The sequence below is a fragment of the Zophobas morio genome, unplaced genomic scaffold (genome assembly GCF_036711695.1).
Source record: "Zophobas morio isolate AGI-343-1 ecotype UQ-CSIRO unplaced genomic scaffold, CSIRO_AGI_Zmor_V1 ptg000012l, whole genome shotgun sequence".
NCBI lineage: Eukaryota > Metazoa > Arthropoda > Insecta > Coleoptera > Tenebrionidae > Zophobas > Zophobas morio.
In genome coordinates, this window is record NW_026972117.1 from 20,418,666 (window position 1) to 20,439,217 (window position 20,552).

The 20,552-nt window shown below is 33.3% G+C and overlaps 2 protein-coding genes across 2 annotated transcripts; both read right to left on the bottom strand.

The window, feature by feature from the left end:
- Positions 1-1,226: 1,226 nt before the first annotated feature.
- Positions 1,227-2,372, bottom strand: LOC135128225 (zinc finger protein OZF-like). Its single transcript, XM_064055122.1, has one exon. It carries the CDS (start codon positions 2,370-2,372, stop codon positions 1,227-1,229), a length of 1,146 nt encoding a protein of 381 aa, XP_063911192.1.
- Positions 2,373-4,707: 2,335 nt separating this feature from the next.
- Positions 4,708-19,891, bottom strand: LOC135128226 (zinc finger protein 91-like). The gene is made up of 11 exons (XM_064055123.1): positions 19,872-19,891; positions 18,477-19,280; positions 15,877-16,701; positions 15,634-15,684; positions 14,266-15,076; positions 13,533-13,570; positions 11,956-12,764; positions 10,976-11,052; positions 10,872-10,927; positions 9,164-9,988; positions 4,708-5,773 (listed from the first exon to the last, which is right to left on the bottom strand). Exons 1-11 carry the CDS (start codon positions 19,889-19,891, stop codon positions 4,708-4,710), a joined length of 5,382 nt encoding a protein of 1,793 aa, XP_063911193.1.
- Between the last annotated feature and the right edge of the window lie 661 nt (positions 19,892-20,552).

A 20,552-nucleotide genomic window follows, 5' to 3' on the forward strand; every position in this document is an offset into this window, starting at 1 on the left:
GTACAAGACGAAATTTTAATTTTCTTCCCACTGGAGTTTGTACTAAGAGATTGTTTAACAGACCTACAAACAAGTATTTTATTAGTACTATTTTACAAAATTAACAGAAGGACAAGGTTTTGACAGAAAACACAACTTAAGCAAAATAATTTATTAACAAGAAATAGCATATTATCAGCATATTTGTTCCAGTTTGTGGTGTTTATTTTTTAGGTGTAGATTTAACAAGCCCCGACTGACAAAACCTTTGCTACATATATCACAAACGTAGGGTCTTTCTCCACTGTGGTACCTCAAGTGTGTCGTTAAAGCCGTTTTCTGAGTGAACGCTTTTCCACAATTTTTACAAACATAAGGACGATCTCCAGTGTGGATCCTCATATGTACCCTCAGTGTAGTTTTCAAAGCAAATTTTTTCCCACATTGTTTACATTCAACTGGTTTTAAACCCGAATGCGTTATCATATGATCCCGCAAGCTAGTTTTCGAATGCACATTTTTTCCACACAAATCGCATATAAATTTGTGTCCCCCATCCTTATGTACCCGGAAGAAGTGCTGCTTTAAGTACTTCTGTTGTAGGAAAGTTTTACTACAAAACTCGCATTTAAGTTTGTTATTTTTATATCCGTCATCGTGCTTGACCATATGACTCTGCAAAGCCGCTTTGTCGTAACAAGTTCTTCCACAGATGTGACAAATATGGGCACCAGTACCATGTTTCGAACCCACATGGTTGTTATACTCTTGGTTGGTGACAAACCCAGCGCCGCAAATTTTACACACTTGAACGTAATCTTTCAAATGGCGTTTCCTGTGGGTTATCAAGGAGCCTTTAGTTTTCAATATTTTTTCACAAAAGTCGCATGGAAATGAAGAGTGGTTATCATGGACACGTTTGTGGATCACTATATCATATTTTTGTTTGAAGGTTTTTGGGCAAAGATCACACGAGTACGGTCGAAGATCGGAATGCACCAGCATGTGACGCTCCAGTTTAGCATTGTTTGGAAACGTCTTAGAACAAAGGGTGCAACATTTTGTTTTCCCTACACTTTTCTTGGATTGTCGCTTTTCATAGTTCTCGCACCTAAAATTTTTGTAATTATTTTCGAATATGATTCCACAAAATAGAATTTGGTGCAAATAATACAAAATTAGTTTTAAATTATTTATTAGGAACGCAATTTTTACAAGACAAAGATATCCATTTCAAAAGCATTCGTCTATACAGGTCGCGAAATCAGATCTATGTCAACTCCACCAACATCGTGCGCTTTATAGTGTGTCATCAAGTGGCTCTTGGTGGTAAATTCTTTCCCACATTCACACTTGTAAGGTCTCTGACCAGTGTGGTGCCTCATGTGTACAGTCAGGGAAGTCTTCTGTGTAAATCTCTTCCCACAAGTTTCACAACTAAAGGGTTTATTGCCTGTGTGTATCCTAGTATGGACATTCAAATACTCTTTCGAAGCAAACCCTTTATTGCACACCTTACAAATAAAATCTTTAAGTCCTGTATGCATTTTGATATGTGTTTCCAATATCTTTTTACTGCTAACTGACTTTCCACAGATGTTGCAAACGTAACTCCGAATTTGTTTATGTATCTTCATATGACCCTTTAAATTTCGCGAACTCAGATAAGACTTTCCACAGATTTCACAAACATGATGCCTTTCGTTACCATAGTTGGGATCATGAGTCAACTGGTGCTCTTTCAAAGAAGACAACGAGCTGAGTCTTGCTCCGCAAGTATCGCACACCAGTTGCAAATTCTTATGTACAAGATTAACATGACTCGTATACAAAAATTTCGTCACAAAACCCATATTGCACTCCTGACAGAAGTCGACAAACTCATTCAGGTGCTTACGACGATGCGTTGTCAAATGCGACTTGTGTATAAACATCTTCGAACAAATATCACACTGGAAAGTAGGGTTGTTGTGACTCTTCTTGTGGACATCCACTTCATATCTATATTTGAAACTCTTCCCGCAGACCTCACACGAGAACTTACGAATACCCGTGTGAATAAAAAGATGCTTCTTTAACAGTTTCTTTGTTTTGAAAACCTTCCCGCACTGATAGCACTTGAACGTGTTTTCTACTTTTTGCGTTTCTTCTTTCATTTCGTCGATTATTTCGTCCACGAAATTGGAATCGCTGTTCATAAGTCGCTCGAACTGTTCATTCGTGGCAATGTTGTTAAGGATGTCGGAACAGTCGTCTCCGGTCGTTAGAAGGTTTAAGAGATCGGCATCTGATTCGTTCAAATGGTCCACCACGGAACTTTCGAGAATGTTGTCTTCCGGAATTTGTTTAGAATCCACTAAATTCATGAGGTATTTACACTGAAGGGATGACATTTCGGTATAATTTGTAGAGTATAAGTGATCTTGATAAAGCGAACTGAAAAAAATACAGTATTTTATTGTTTATGTAATTAAAAATGGAAACACATGACAAAAATTACAATAAATACATGTTCTATGAAAAACGGAAAACAGGGGCAAGATGGTTTAGTAATAAAAAAAATTTGAACAACTGGATTAAACCTTTATTGTAGGTAATTTTTAAAGCTACAATTTCTATAGAATTTTAAAACGCCACACATCTTGTTTGGGTGTTGTGTGTACAAACACGTCTTAAAATTTGTACCTCTTGTAATTGCATGTTTGCACTTCTTGTAATTGCATGAATCGCATTCGACGCCACCGTTCCCCTCAACGAGTGTAATCAGTGCAAGAACAGTTAATTAGCGATTTTATAAACGGAAACGTGAAAACTTTGACGAATTCCTTACGACGTGTTATTTTTATTTTATTTTTTCTAAATTCACAGTGCATGTAAAATTTTTAACTGCTCATGGTTCTAACACAATTTAATTACAATAATGTAAATTTTCATATGAAACACGTGCCGGAAATTCACTTATTCAGGCTCAAGTTATTTTTTAGTGGCGATATGTCTGAAGTTGTGGATGTTTTTACGTAGTTACATTGTCCACTTCACACTTGAGATTTATAATAGTTCTTTTATGGCAGTTAAACTAATCTTAAACATAGATCCATCTTGAAAATTATCATCAATTAAATTAATATGGACTAGGAACCGTAAGGTTTTCAATATTCCCTTACACCTTGAATTTAAACATTTATTCTCAAATTATTATTTTGATTTTGAAATTAAGGGATATGAGCCTGTTGCGTATATTTCATGCGTGTTTGGTTTATGTGAATTGGAAATTCATTGGGTCCACGATGTGATGTTTATTAACTCATGTTGATGTAATAATTAATTTCAACTACTAATGCATAATTTTACATCATGTGTCTTTGTTGTTTGAAATTCTTGATAGACTATGGCATAATTAAATTTATTGTTTCTTTGCTTGTGATTGTAATACTCATGCTGCTATCGTCAAAATTCAAATTTTAACTTTAACGCGTGACGGTGATGGATTACTGGGAGCACAAACTCAAACTGAGAATTTATTTTTTCAATGCTGTTGTTCATGTGAATGTTTAGCAGTGAATCAAACCGTCTAGTTGGCTGTCTCCTTTGCGAAGGAAAAAGTAAGGCTCAACATTTAAACGCATCTCGCATGTTGTAACTATAGTTAAGAAAATTCACGAGAAGACGCCCTTCGCCCTGCTCACGCTATGTTTCCTCCCGTTGCGTAGTTTGTTTTCACAGACCTTGATCTTTTGAGGTTATTTTTATAATCTGTGGTACATGTATGGCGAGACAATAGAATTTTTTATAAACACTCTGTATATTAAAACAGAACTTAATTTACACCACAACAAGGCGCATATCTTTGTGTACAGGATTTCGTAATCGGTTTCATAGTTCCAATGTTAAACTGTAAATTTTATTGGGCAAATTTTAACTTTTTTCGAAAAACAAACATGATTAACGTTAAAAATTAAGACTAATAAATCACAGATACAAAAGCATTTTACAAATTTTAAGCAACAGTTACGCAGCAAAATTTTGAGTAGGTGTCATTCGTTTTGGATAGGGATGATCAAACAAATTTTAATTTTCATTTTAGAATTTGCACGGTATTGTTAAAATTTCGTAAGAAACACTGCATTTAATCTAATAAGATCAAATGTATTTCAGGTGCATGAAATACCTCTTGGTAATTACTAGTTTGATAAAAAATGTAGATAATGCCCCGACTACAATAAGATTTTTCGACTTCGACTTTCCAAAATCTAAAAGAAAAGAAAATTAATATAAAGAAAAATATCATAAACTAACTTACAACAATTTGTAGAATCCTTGTAACAGTGACTTTTCAACTTCACCAATTTTCACAAAATATTCAAGCCGCACAATTAAAAGAACAAATAATTAATGATACTAAAATATTTATTAATTTTTATATCAATGGTTAAAAGACAGAAACACAATAACTAAAATATCTACTGTTTTTGTGACTACTTTCTAGAGCTACTATAAAGTAAACTGCTTAGTCTAAATGTATAACACACACATAATCTTATACCTAAGTTAAAAAATTTTACTTTGTACCAAAAGTTGAACTCGGTTTGTGACATTTTTACATCCTTATTTATAAACATGTACAAATATTTACACTGATTGATATTTCACCTCTGAACCAGCCAAACACTTGCAAACTAACCAAGGGATTAAATAAAACACAAAATTTATTTACTATCAATTGCAACCTTAATGAAATATTTTCTCTTCAGTGACCACATTAGCGTGTCCATGTGTAGCAATATGTCGTTTGAAATAATATTCATCAGCAAAGCTTCTACTACACACGGAACAAGTGTGTCTGATACCCATGTGTCTATTTTTATAGTGATTCCTGTATTCCCTTACAGTATAAAATCCTTTATTACATTCATCGCATCGGTGTCTAAACTGGTCCAAGTGCCTCAACATATGCTCCTTAACGTTTTTCTCATACATAAAGGTCCTGAAGCAGAAGTTACAAATCGCTCTATCCGTATGTTCGACCACATAGTGATAATAGAAATCACTGTTTTTGTTAAACGTGGCGCTACAAACATCACAATTATTGATGTAGCATTTTCCTTTTTCAATGTGTCGAAAGAAAACAAATTTATTTATAAACAACTGTTCGCAGCGTAAGCACTTGTAGTGAGGAATATCTACTTCCTCATTCGCACTTACAAATAAGTAGTTCGTAGTGGAAAAGTCTGGCACACCTTGGCGCCGTTTTGGCAAAGAGGCTCTAACTCTAGGCTGAAACACAGTTTTACTCGTCGAAGGCTGTACTCTAACCGGAAGAGTCGTCGTTTCCTGACCATTAATAGTCAACCCTTCTTCGGTTTCGTCTTCTCCTTCTTCCTCGGCGTTGGGAATAACGTAGCCGTGCTCCAACTGCACAAGCGTCAAGTTGTCAGACCTTTTCTCTACTTCCTGCTGAACAGGAACGTCTTCATCTATAATGACCTCATTAACGCACTGCGAGTCATCTAAGATATACAACAGTTCACTGTTGTCTGTGATTTCTTCTTCGTTTTCGTAATTTAAGACGATTTCTTCGACGATTTCGCCATGGTCGGTCACGAGGAGGGTGGTCTCAGCTTTGTGCTCTTCCTGATGAGCGTAAAGCTCGGTCGTGGTCTTGAATTTGCTGCCGCATTTACAACAGTTGAAGGTCTGACCGTACTGATGCAAATGGTGCTTGAGGAACTCATTTTTGTTGGGAAACTCCTCCGAACATATGTTACAAGTGTAATTGAGTTGGGGCTTTTGCGACCTGAAAAAATAAAACGTTATATGGTGTTACAACAGTGGAGATTTTTTTTATAAAAACGAAAACAGGGTTTGGATAACACAAAAAACGCATTTAAACAGATGTTTATTAAGGCTAGAAAACACACAACATTTGAGTAGAACACATATTTCGATCGTGGACAATCTGAAAAAGAAAAATCAAATCAAATGAAATAGGCTGCAAATTATGGCATTACCTTCACTCGAAGAACCAGTAACAATACACAGCTCTAAAATAAACTATGACGCTCTTGAAGTCAACAATGAAAAAATAAATTCAATTTAAAATTGTATATTTTGTGAACAAATGTAACATAAAACATGGGAAAATAACAATAAGAACTAATAGCAGTAATTAATATTGAATTACCAAATCATATTCAACCATTCAACGGACAATTTTTCCACCGGTAAAAATAATCAAGGAGCTGGTTCACAATTGACTAAGCAATTTGATGGCATCAAATTTACTTATGAAGAGGAGAACAATCAACAGCAAAAGCAGAAGTAACAAATAAATTTAGCAGCGAATTATATATTAATCATTAGGGGCAAACAAAACGTAGAAGATCAAAGTTACGGTTCTTTAAGGATTATACTTTAAAATTATTTTTAACTATACAGAATGCTTCTTTTACATATTCTCATTAGCCTTTTCCTAAGGTCTATAACTACGGTTTATTTTTGAAATTTCGGTGCAACGATGCCACGTTATTCCAATTTTCTTGAAATGTTTGGCTAAGAAAGTGGTCACAAAAAAACAAGATAAGTCTTCTTAGAAATTTGGTGGAAGGATAAATAAAAATACGCGTTTTATTGTAGTATCACTTGAATGATATTTCAGTTTTTTCAAATAGAACCCTGTATTTTATTACACTTAATATCTTTTCATATTCTGCATATGAAACTTTCATTACATTTATACCCCAACACAGCGCCTACCTTTATTTATCTCTCTACAAAATATTGTAACACAGATTTTAAAAATAACCCTACTGCGATTTTTTTTGTTAACCCTTCCATTGTTAGAAAAATTCACGCCTTAAAAACAGAACACACTGTACAGTTAAAAATAATTTTAGGGTAAAAGTAGAGTACCGTGCAACTTTGATTTTCGATTTTTTTCCCATTTCTAATAATAATTAATGAGATATCGAGAAACGCGCGCTTAGTGACTCACCCTGTATAAATGAAGTATGACAAAACAAAACGCGAAAATCTTAGAAAACTATACAAAACAAAATAACGAATTTTACAATCTCAGAAGAAGACATAAACCTTGACATTAAAAATATATTAATAGTAAACAGAATATGATTGAGAAATAAAAAAAAAAATCAAAAATATTTTGTCTACGCGTATAGATCCAAAAAAAAAATCGGTGATGCACTGTAGAGTGGACACCAGATATTCACAACCCTAATTATAAACAAGTAGATGAGGTATTAAAGAAAATAAAAAAAAAAACAACAAAACGCGTGAACACAGTGTAAATATTGAATTCTTAAAAAAAAGTTATAGATGATGGAAAAAGGTCTCACTGAAGTACATGCAGTGAAAAAATCCAGCTTCTTTCGGGAAATGTTATAAAATTTGATTTTAGGGTTTTTTTTTATAATAATCCTATAATTGTGTGGACGCAAAATATGTTCCAAGTGAGTTTTTCAAAATTTTATGAGGACGTCACAACTTTTTACCAAAAAAATATATCATTTTGGAAAGTTACGATATAATACTAAGTAATAATAACAGTACCGTATTCCCAAATTTTTGGGAAATTGGGGTAAGTCGTTTTTGAATCAATCAATAAAATAAATTGCTTCATTTATTCATTTTGGAGACATTCTGTGTAAGTAAATGTAAAAAAGATATGAATGCACTGACAAACCGCACATATATATTCATAAGACTTTGCACGTTTTTGATAAGTTCTTCGAAGAAATAAATAACAAATTTTAACTACCGATTGATCATGTTTACGATAAACTTATAACTTTCCAAGTTAAATTTTAAAATTTTTAATAATTGAGAATTAAATGTTTAAGGTAAAACATCAAGGCGGGCTCATGAACCACAAATTTAGAAGAATATTTTTTTATGAACTTTAAATAGCACTTGTAAACAAATTTGAGATGACGTCATTAAATTGTTGGTGGGATTGATTAGAAAAATTTGTAGTAGTTTCGAAAATTATCTATGTAATAAAATCGCCATCAGACCACGGACAGACGACAGACATATGAAAACGGTTAACCTATTTTTTCATATTTTGGGGTGATACGACCCTAAGCACATATAAGAAAATTTAAAACAAAACAAGAACGAAGTACATATGAAAATATCGCAACACCTGCACATTCTAAGCAAAGTAATTAATGCCTAGAGTAGAAAATCAAGGCAGATTCATAAACCACAAATATACAAGTATATTATTTTATGCAATTATATGGCATTTACCATGTAAAATTTGAGGTGACTTAATAAAATTATTAGTGGGGATGACTAGACAAATTTGGATCAGCGTTTTTCGATATTCCTAAAACACATAAAAAAAAAAATCCAGACAGACACCAGACAGACGACAGACGAGACAGATGAAAACGGGAGACCTACTTTTTGATACTCGGGATCTAATAGGGTTCATTATAAAACCATGGCTTACGCTCGGGAAGTAAAAATATTAGAACAAATCAGACTTTGAAGAATTCACAGTCAACTCAACAAAACAATGACATATCTCATTTTCTGATCAACAGAAGCTTCATTTTCCTCTAAATGAGAACACATGCCAGGTATTCAAAATTACTAAAAATATAGTCAGGTCAGTTTTGACTTTGTAATAGAATTTTAATAAGCTTCATTTTAAAAACGTCTATAAAATATCAAGAAAGTAGTATTCAAAACATACATCCATATTTTAATACATATTAATTTGTGCCACTGTTGAAACCATTTCACAATGTCTCAGATTTTTTTTTCAGAAATTAATGACACAGCAATTGAACTTTTGCAAAGATATCAGTCCAAGAAATTTCACAAATATAACTTTTGCGATATAACCAAACCTTAAGGTAATTTATCACACAAACAAATTAAAAACATAAACAAAAGCAAACAAATTTCCGTCCACAACTGTGGAGGAATGCTATTTTCTGCTAAATTTGAAGGAACAACAAACTGTGATTCACTGTGTTTTAAAAAGTATATTTTTCAATTCAACACTGGTAGGCCGACAGTCCATTTCTACAACTAAAAATACACCTAAAAAGCCTAAAAGTATTTAGTACCCCAAAAAATTCACAAAATCTTCTGAACTAAAAACATTTATTACAAATGGCATTTGTGAGCTTTTAGCAACGTTCTAGTTACAAACTTTTTCGAACACAAGTCGCACTGGAATGGTCTTTCGCCAGTGTGGTACCTCATGTGAACATTAAGAGAAGGTTTCTGCGTGAACCTTTTATTACAAGTCGGACACTTAAACGGTCGCTCCTTCGTGTGTACCCTCGTATGAATAACCAGCGACTGTTTAGTAATAAAATTCTTGCCACACGTCACACACAAATAATTCCTTTCCCCCGCGTGTCTCCTCATATGATTCTTAAAACCCTCCGGCGTACAGAAATTCTTCCCACATACATCACAAACATAACTCGACAGTCCATTGTGTCGCTTCATGTGTTTTTTAAACCCATTAGCTGTACGTAACACCGTGGAACAGATTTCGCAGCTAAAAGCTTTTTGAAGATGCTCCGGATTATGGATCTTGCCGTGTATTTTAAGATAAGCTTCACTCTTAAAAGCTTTTCCACACTGATTGCAAATGTAGCGCACAAATCGATGGATGGAGTTTTGATGCTTTTCGAGTTCGTGTTTCTTTAGGAAACCTTTACTGCAGGTGTCACATTTGTAAGCGAAATCTCTGGTGTGTTCTACGATTGTGTGTCTTTTCATCGACATGCTGAAGTTAGAAGTGTAATCGCAGAACTGACATTTGTATCTGTTTTTCGTTGTTGTATGAATGTTGGCAACGTGACTTCGCATTTCGTAGTTACTTAAGAAATATTTGTCACAATGAAGACATTTTACTTTTTTTTCTTTATGGCGATATGTGTGTCTGCGCATGACGTCGTAATACGAAAACGTCTTAGAGCAGATGGGACAACAGTACGAGCCTGCAGTTTCCGTAGTGGTACACCTGAAACCAGTTTATTTGTTAAATTAGATCAAAAAAGGATACATTTTCGGGACATTTGTTAGTTTCAAACTACACACGATGCTACCACTACAACCACAACGGATAACATATATTATTAATGTATCTATTTAGATAGGTAGTTACTAATTACAAATAGTTGACGTATATTTTGAATAATACACATTTTTGATGATACTAACCTCACAAAAGTTACTAAACAATTTTTAAAACACTCAAAAAATTTGGTCGAAGTATAATCCCTACAAATCCAGCTTGTTTGAAAAATTTTAAGGCTAGATTATACGATGTTTGTTTTGTGATAATCTCTATCGTGGGGGCGCAAATTCCAAAGGGATGCCCAAGGACGGATCTGGATTCTTAGGGGCCTACTATGTTGGTAAAGAACAAGACGGATTAAACAATAAACAAATATAGTAATAATAAACAAAGTCAAGATAAGATTCATAAACCACAAGTACAGACGTACATTATTTCATACAAAATCGGTAATGTTAATTATACCATGTAATGGACGGACTTCATCAAATTGTTTTGTTGGTGCGGGTGATTAGCCAAATTTTGGTTAGCGTTTTACCATCTACATGATATTCTTAATATACGTGTAAAATGTATGAAACGTTCAGAAAACATGAAACTGACAAGTCGCCCAATGGATTAGATTACTATTCTTCCTTTTTCACTTAATACAAATATTTGTACATATAATATCTTGAGATTAAACGTTTAGAGCCAATTGGGCAACTACATGAGTCTAGATTTTCCAGAGTGGTTAACCTGAAATCAGTTTTTTGGATATACAAAACATAAACTACGTAATGGTGACTTTAAAAAAATACTTTTATAAAACTAGAAAAGAAACAACACAAAACTTGTCACAGGTTCCGTTAAAAACATGCTGAGACAATTTTTTTTCAAAATCTAAAAAAAGAATATTAGTACAATAAATTTCAAAAATTACAGACTTACCTTCGAAAAAATCACTCGAAATCTACACTTCAAGTCGGTAATTGTGTTCATTCGTATTTCTGTGACACAGTATAATGCTAGGATTGATAACCGAATCAAAATGTTTGTTTTTCTAAGGGAAGTTCATTTATTGTGCGTTCGTTGGACATTTTAAAAATACAACATACACAACATGTATTATGTGAGACTTAATTTATTGTTTCGTTGTTCAAAATCAAAAACATTAGTACGTTATGGACCTTAGACTATACTTTAAAAAGTTCTAACGATTAAAATATAAACGTAAAAATGACATAGTCATTCAGTTTTGTAGCGCATCATTTTATTACTTCTACGAAAATCAAAATCCAGTTATTCTTGACTCTCAAGATCTGGAAATACATATTTATACGTTTTGTATTAGGTTGTAGGCTGCTACGTGTGCTTGAACCCAAATTTATCACAATAAAATTCTTTATGGTACAACAAAGTTTTTGTGTCCATACATTAACGTCTAATGTACACCCCGAGAGAAATAAAAAACACGATCAAAGACAGCCATCGATTTTTGAAAGATTGTTGGTTGATCGTGTTGATTTTCGACTCGAACTTTCAAATTGACGGTAATTTGACAAGACGAACATTTTGTGTTTTTATTACTCTCCCAAAATACAAAAATGTCAATGTATATATTATATAAATTGAATTTATCTGTTGTATTACACACTTTTTATTAAAGTTTTATTAAAGTCTTGTACTTAAAATTGTCTACTTTCGCAGTAACTTAAGAAAAAGAAGTTATCTTTTTCAACAAATAATTAAGTAAAAAACAACCCCCAGACAAGTAAGTCAAAACGGATACATCTAAGTATTTCAACCACCGGTTCAAACCCCACATTAGACAAAGGAATTAGATGGTTTTCCGTTAAAGTAACCTTAACCACTACATTTGTGATATTTTAGCAAAGTTTTCGTTACAAATTTCTTCGAACACGACGCACACTCAAAAGGTCTTTCACCAGTGTGATACTTCATGTGAATATTAAGTGAAGTTTTCTGCGTGAACCGTTTACTACAAATCAGACACTTAAAAGGCCGTTCCTTCGTATGAACCCGAGTGTGTATAATCAAAGCCTGCCTGTTAATAAAATTCTTCCCACACGTCACACACAGATGATTCCTTTCCCCTGAGTGTCTTTTCTTATGTTCCTTGAAACCCTCTAGCGTGGTTATACTTTTCCCACATATATCACAAACGTAGCTCGCCAACTCTCCATTGTGTCGCTTCATATGTCTCTTGTACCCACCAAGAGAACGCAACACAGAGGAGCAAACTTCACAAGTGAACACTTCCTCTACATGATTGGGGTCATGACTCCTGCTATGTATTCTCAGATAAGCTTCACTCTTGAACACTTTTCCACAGTTCTTGCACTCATAGCGAACATGCTGGTGACTGGTTTTTTTATGAATCTCTAGTTCCTGCTTCATGGAGTATCCTTTCCCACATGTTTCGCACTTGTAAGCAAAGTTTCTCGTGTGCGCTATCACTATATGTCTTTTGATTGAGCCAACAAATTTCGCGGCATAATCACAAAGTGTGCACTTGTACCTGTCTCGTGTGCTAGTGTGCACATTCTCAACGTGAAGACCCATTTCGTAGTTATTTAGGAAATATCTGTCGCAGTGAAGACATTTTACTTTTCTTTCGTTGTGACGAGTTATGTGTCTGCTTAAGCGGTATCGATATTCGAACGATTTAGAGCAGATTGGGCAACTGAAGGGGCCTGCATATTCCAGACCGGTAACCCTGAAATCAATGTATTTATTGAATACGGTGAAAACAGTAGAACTATAACTATGGAGAAAAAAGTATAAGTGACTTCTGAATAATAATATATGCAATGAAAAGAATTCAGTGACTATTGTTATATAAAAAAAACTACAATTGCGTTTTTCTTTAAAGTATGAAGATTGTAGCTCTTCACCATCCAGAGGTATCTCTAAAAAAGGACAGATCTAAATCACAGAAAATCATTATTTATAAATACAATAAACTACTAATATACTTTGTAATTGTAATTTAACGCTACAATCGTAAAAAAATGTTATCAAATAGTACTTATCTACGGATTAAAAAAGAGATTTTCGGCGAATAATCTCTTTATCTATTAAGTTTGTGAAACCACTTAAGACTTTTATTATTATTTTGCATAAAATATATATAAAGTTATAACGTAAAAGCGCAACGATTAAATAACGAAAGCACCGAAAAAATCACCCATGACGTAAAGACATCTCTCTATATCGATTTTTTGTTTTTGAAAGTGGATACAAATATTGTTTTTTATGATTTTCCTCGAACTTAGATTTGTGAACTAAATAATATACCGTTGAGTTAGTGCACCATTTTTTGAACATCCTATATATATTATAGTAAATTTGAAAATTGTTAAGTTCTTGATTCAGAATTTACTAAGAGTACTAAATAACTATGTGCATCACTCATTACCCAGTACCTGATTACAGCGAGACAACTTAACTCCTAACCAAGAATTTCTGCTAGAAAAATAAGTACCAAATTTGGTGCCCGGGTTCTGTGGGTGCCAAACTGGCCTAAAAAAGACATGGGAGATAAGACAAAAAACAAAAAAAATCTTACTAGCTTTATCTAATTTCGATGGTCCGTTTGCCTTATGGTACTGTCAATCTGGCTTTTTTTTGGAAAAATAGAAAAATTATGGCATGAAGAACTTTAAATCAAGACAACTAACTTTTATACTTTAAATCCTATAAAAAAAAACACGGATGTAGTACTGGATTGCACACTTATAGGGAAAATCTGTTTCGAAGGGTGAAATTACAGTTAAGTCAAATTAAAACATTTCATGACTTATTCGTGCGACAAATAAAAACCAGCAAGGAGACAAAGGATTCAAAGGGTTATTTAAACAACTGAAAATAAATCAAACTTATTTTAATTTAATAAATAGAACGCCAGAATATGGCCCATTTTTTGAAACTGTTGATGAGAATACTACAAAAACAGAACTAAAAATATCAAATTATTTTAAATCACTCACATAAATGTAATTTTTATTTGTGAATATCATTGTGACTAATTCGTTAAAAAAAACTACGTATAATATAAAAAAATATTTTGTGTATTAGATACGGATATCCAACAAGATATTTAAGCTGATGTCGAAAATAAAGATACTAAAATGTACATTGGTCAAATTGTTTTAACCGTTAGCTTTACATTTATGATCTTTTAACAAAGTCTTGGTAAGAAATTTCTTCGAACACACCTCGCATCCGTATGGTCTTTCCCCAGTGTGGTATCTCATGTGTATAGTAAGCGAACTCTGTTGCGTAAATCGTTTATTACACATCAAACACTGAAATGGTCTTTCCTTCGTGTGGACTCTCGTATGAACAATCAGCGTCTGTTTTTTGACAAAATCCTTGCCACAAGTACCACACAAATAATTCTTCTCCCCTGTGTGGGTTTTCTTGTGAAACTTCAGACTTTGTAACGTGGTTATCCTTTTTCCACAGATATCACAAACATAACCTGGCAATTGTCCGTTGTGTCTCTTCATATGTCGAGCGTGACTAGTATACGAGCGAAACACAAGAGAACACTCTTGGCAAGTAAAAACTTTCTCGATGTGGTCGGGATCGTGACTTTTGCAGTGGTTTATAAAAGCTCTTTCATTCGAAAAAGCTTTTCCACAATGTTGGCAAACGTGACGTACCCCTTGATGCTGGATTTTTTCGTGGGATTCGAGTTCGGACTTGCGCGTGTAACCTTTGTCACAAGTTTGGCATTTGTATCGAAAGTCCTTTGTATGCACCCTAACCATGTGAGTTTTTAACGATATTTCAAATTTGCTGGTGAAATCACACATCTCACACTTTAATGTTTCTCTTGACTGTGTGTGGATGTTGTTAACATGACTTTTCACTTCGTAGTCGTATATAAAAAATCTATTGCACTGGGGGCACTTTAAAGTTTTTTCCTTATGACGGTACATATGTTTTCGCATTTTAGCTTCAGATGAAAATGTCTTATAACAGTGCGTACACTGAAAGCTTCTAATTTCCGATACTGTCAACCTGAAACCAAATAATTTATTTGTATAGTGTCAAAATAAAGAATATGAACCGAATAAAAATAATTCAAAAATTTGTAAAAATCTGAGTTCTAAAATAATACTCCAGCAGACATGCAGCGTAGATTTTTAATCGAGTGAAAAATCATGATGTGGATGTTACTTTAGGAAGAGCCACAGGAAGTACTGTTCTCACATTTGGACCAACTCCTAAATTCATTTTATCTGGTTTTGCCCAGCCAACGGTTTTCATTTAAATTCAACAACTAGTTGCGAAACACTTTTCAATTTTGATATGTTTCTTAAATGAACTTTTTGTTGAAAATTAATGATATTTTTATGACACAAATTAAAATTCATGGTTTATAATATTTCATAAAATATTGTACATATCTATATTATAGCCAAAAACGTCAAAATTGGCTTCAAATTCAATATCACCGTCAATAAACCCAGACATTAGTCAACTGCAATGAAACCAGACAAATAACTGTTGGTAAATCTGAAAAGAAACACAAAAATAGAGTATGTTAAAATTTACCTTAGAAAGCCTCCACTCACAAACTTCTAATGCAGGCCCTATGACTACTAACCAAGGAACCAGTGATGATTCTAAGACAATGATAGTACATCACAATACTTCACAACATTTGGAAATTCTAACTGCGTTAAAAAATATATGCAGGAAATTGTCTTAACTTATTTTATTCTAAAAATCGAGTTCATTTTAATCAAAATTTCAAAATATTAATTATGGTCTAAGCTCTACAATTGTGATCTTTTAATAACGTTTTAGTTACAAACTTCTTGGAACACAAAGTACATTCGAATGGTCTCTCCCCAGTATGATATCGCATGTGGATATTAAGCGAAGATTTCTGAGTGAATCGTTTAGTACAAATCAGGCACTGAAACGGTCGCTCCTTCGTGTGGACCCTGGTGTGCACAATCAAAGACTGACTTGTAGCAAAATCTTTCCCACATGTTACACACAGAAATTTTTTCTCCCCTGTATGTGTCTTCCTGTGTTTCTCCAAACCATGTGAAGTAGTTATAACTTTCCCACATATATCGCAAACATAGTTAATGGCTTCTCCTCTATGTCTCTGCATGTGGTCTTTATATGTGCTTACTCTACGTAAAACAGTGGAGCAAATTTCGCAAGTAAAAACCTGCCTGACGTAATCAGGATCATGGGATTTGCAATGCTGTCTGAAAGCACCCTCACTCTTAAAAACCTTTCCGCAAATTTTACAAACATGGCATAGGCCTTGGTGATTGCTTTTCTCATGAATTTCAAGTTCACTTTTTTTCGGGTATTTTTTCCCACAAGTTTCGCATTTGTGAGCAAAGTCCTTTGTGTGTTTTCTGATTGTATGACTTTTCATTGAAGATTTATTGTTGGACGTATAATCGCAAATCTCACACTTAAATGTATCACCTGACTGTGTGTGCTTGTTCCTAACATGACTTTTCATTTCGGACTGGTATATAAAATGACTGTTGCACTGGGGGCACTTTAATTTTTTTTCCTTATGACGACGCATATGTTTTTGCATTTGAACTTTCGATGGAAATGTCTTAGTACATCGAACACATTCAAAACTTCTATTTTCCGATACTGTCAACCTGAAACCAAATAATTTATTGTATTAAGTCAAATTAGAGAATATGAATCGAACGAAAACAATACAAAAATAATATTTATAAAAATAATTCCTGTAAAAAAACGTGGCAGCGAAAAAATATGACGTGGAAGTCAATTTAGCGACAGCTAAAGAAGTACTATTACAATGATTTGGACCAATCTCTAAACTCATTTTGTCTGGTCTTTCCCAGCTAACGGTTCTTTCATTTAAATTTTACAATGAGTTTTGTCAAGTCTTTTCAGTTCTGTTGAAAATGAAAAACATTTTTTGTATTACACAATAAAATTTATAATTTATACAAAGTTTCATAAAGTATTACACATAATATGGCTAGAAACGTCTAAATAGGCTTAAAGTTCATGTCATATATGTATAATACACAACTGAGACAAATAACGGGTGTTTTAAACCTGAAAAAAAAACATTAGTCATAAAAACAGAGTACGTCAAAAATTTACCTTGAAAAGCCGTTTGATCCTGAGAAAATTTAATATTCAGGATCCAGTCACAAACTTAGAGTGTTAACTTATTTTCGAAATGCAAGGAAATAACCGCTGAGGGTGCTGTAATTATGAACCAAATGATGATTCTAAGACAATTATTGCGAAGTTCGAATTAGGAGACAAATGGAGGGCTCAGAGCTCAATCAGCCTAGCTTTAATGAATTTCTGTGCTCCACCTAAGGTGTATTAAATACATAAACCACATTTATTTATTACAATTAGAACATCCTTGTTAATTCATTATGACAAAAATCACTGCATTGAACACAAGTCAATTACGCAGTGATTCTTCTGCTCGAGTTGGGGTATATAAACACCAAAACCTACTCGGTAAATTTTGAATCTAGTTATTTTTCCCATTACTGTTTACGAGTATCACAATAACGCTAAAACAGATATCAAGAACTGTTCGCTGAGAACAATTTATTTGTTGTATTTACTTTTGTAGCAATAATTTTGTACATAAGATTTTACATGGAATGCTAGATACAATAAACTAATGCACGTAATTGTTGTATTTAATAAAAGTGAATTGAAAACACTGAAAAAAAAATAGAAATTTAAAGCACATATTGGTGTAGTTACCAATATGATCTCAAAAACCCTCGGTCAGGTCAGGTGAGGTGAGGTGAGGTGAGGTAGATGCCACGAAAATCGAATAAAAACCAATCAATGAAGAAAATTTTAAACTATTAATAACAACAAAGAAAATTAAACTGTCAAGGTAAAGAAAAAAATTACAAATTAAATAATGCTATGTTAAATACGATACAATCGAACAACGATTATAAATTTGTTGGATCGAATTTGTTAGAAAGGCATTGGAAATTAAAACATTGATTATTGTTACACTTGTTTCATTTCCCACTTTATTCGTCCATAAAATAAAAAACTCAAGCCGAAATGAGGCAACGTGTCCAAATTGACAACTGTTGTTTCATTTTCTCGGAGTTTTGATAAAAATACCGCAAAAACCAAATAAAAATGTCAAATTAAATATCCTAACTCACTGACTTAAACATAACCGATACACAATTTTTGTTGTTGAATATCATTAACTAATCCACTTAAACAAATTGTTTACAATATTAAAAAGTATATATGTAAAAAAAGCATTCAAAAACACATGCTCATTTCGAAAATAAATATACTAAAAAAATCTACACTGGTCAAATCGTTTTAACCGTTAGCTTTACATTTATGATCTTTTAACAATGTATTGGTAACAAATTTCTTCGAACAGAATTCGCACCCATACGGTCTTTCACCAGTGTGATACCTCATGTGTATATTAAGCGAACTTTTCTGTGTGAATCTTTTACTACAAACCAAACACTGAAATGGCCGTTCTTTCGTATGAACTCTCGTATGAGTAACCAGCGCCTGTTTCCTGATAAAAACTTTGCCGCAAGTACCACACAAATAATTCTTCTCCCCTGTGTGCGTTTTCTTGTGAAACTTCAAACTTTGTAACGTGGTTATCCTTTTTCCACAGATATCACAAACATAACCTGGCAACTGTCCGTTGTGTCTCTTCATATGTCGATTGTGACTAGTATATGAGCGAAACACAACGGAACAAAGATGGCAAGTAAAAACTTTCTCGATGTGGTCGGGATCGTGACTTTTGCAGTGTTTTGTAAAAGCTCGTTCAGTCAAAAAACCTTTTCCACAATGTTGGCAAACGTGACGCACGCCTTGATGCTGGATTTTTTCGTGGGATTCGAGTTCAGACTTACGCGTGTAACCTTTGTCACAAGTTTGGCATTTGTATAGAAAGTCCTTTGTATGCAACCTAACCATGTGAGTTTTTAACGATATTTCAGATTTGCTAGTGAAATCACATATTTCACACTGGAATGTTTCTCTTGATTGTGTGTGCACGTTGCTAACATGACTTTTCACTTCGTAGTCGTATATAAAACGTCTATTGCACTGGGGGCACTTTAAAGTTTTTTCCTTATGACGGTACATATGTTTTCGCAATTTAGCTTCAGATGGAAATGTCTTAAAACAGTGTGTACATTGAAAGCTTCTAGTTTCCGATACTGTCAACCTGAAACCAAATGATTTATGTATTTGAATAATGTCAAACTAAAGAATATGAATCTAATAAAAATAATGCGAAAATTTGTAAAAAATCAAAGTTCTAAAATAATACTCCAGCAGACATGCAACGTAGATTTTAAATCGAGTGAAAACTCATGATGTGAATGTTAATTTAGGAAGAGCCACAGGAAGTACTGTTATCACATTTGGACCAACTCCTAAATTCATTTTATCATTTTCATTTAAATTCAACAACTAGTTGCGAAAAACTTTTCAATTTTGATATGTTTCTTAAATGAACTTTTTGTTGAAAATTAATGATATTTTTATGATACAAATTAAAATTCATGGCATAATATTTCATAAAATATTATACATCTGTATAGTATAGCCAAAAACGTCAAAATTGGCTGCAAATTCAATATCACCGTCAATAAACCCAGACAATAGATAACTACAATAAAACCAGAGATACATCTGTTGGTAAACCTGAAAAGAAAAACATTAGTTATATTAGTCACAAAAGCAGAATATGTTAAAAATTTACCTTGGAAAGCTTTTTGATACTGACAAAATTTAATTTTGAAAATCCACTCACAAACTTCTAATGCAACTCATTTTCGATACGCATAGAAAAAGCTGCAGGCCCTGTGATTACTAACCCCTGATGAATCTTATACAATAATAGTACGTGACTCTAAACTTCAGCTACGTATTAACAATAATATATAAAACCGCAAACTAATTTTCTAAACAATTCTTCACAAAAATGGGAAATTCTTAACCAATTTTATTCTAAAAATCGAGCTTATTATAACAGAACTCACTCTTGCGTAATTATGAATTTTATTCGTAATGTTTTCTATGGGGTCCATATAAAAACTTAACCCAAAATGTCCAAACTTCAGCCACTATACAAAAAAACAGCACAAAGGTCTATAACATCATACCTAACAAATCAAAACAAGTAAAAAAAAAACACAAACACTAAAAACACAAACACCAAACGCAAAAAACACACTTTTTAACTCTTTGAATCAAAATTTTAAATCAACGTCAATCAGCTGATCCTCCAAACACAGGTTAAACGAAATCGGCCGATTGGCATAGGCATAGAGGTGTAGGAAATTCGTTGCGCGGGAAAAAGAATGTTGGTTGCCAACTTCAACTACAACTCTCCAACTGCTTTAACCGTAGAATGTTAGCATATTTTAGATTCTCCGGTTGGCAATTGTGAATTCAAAATTTTCCAATCTATCGCTGGAAACAGTATACTATA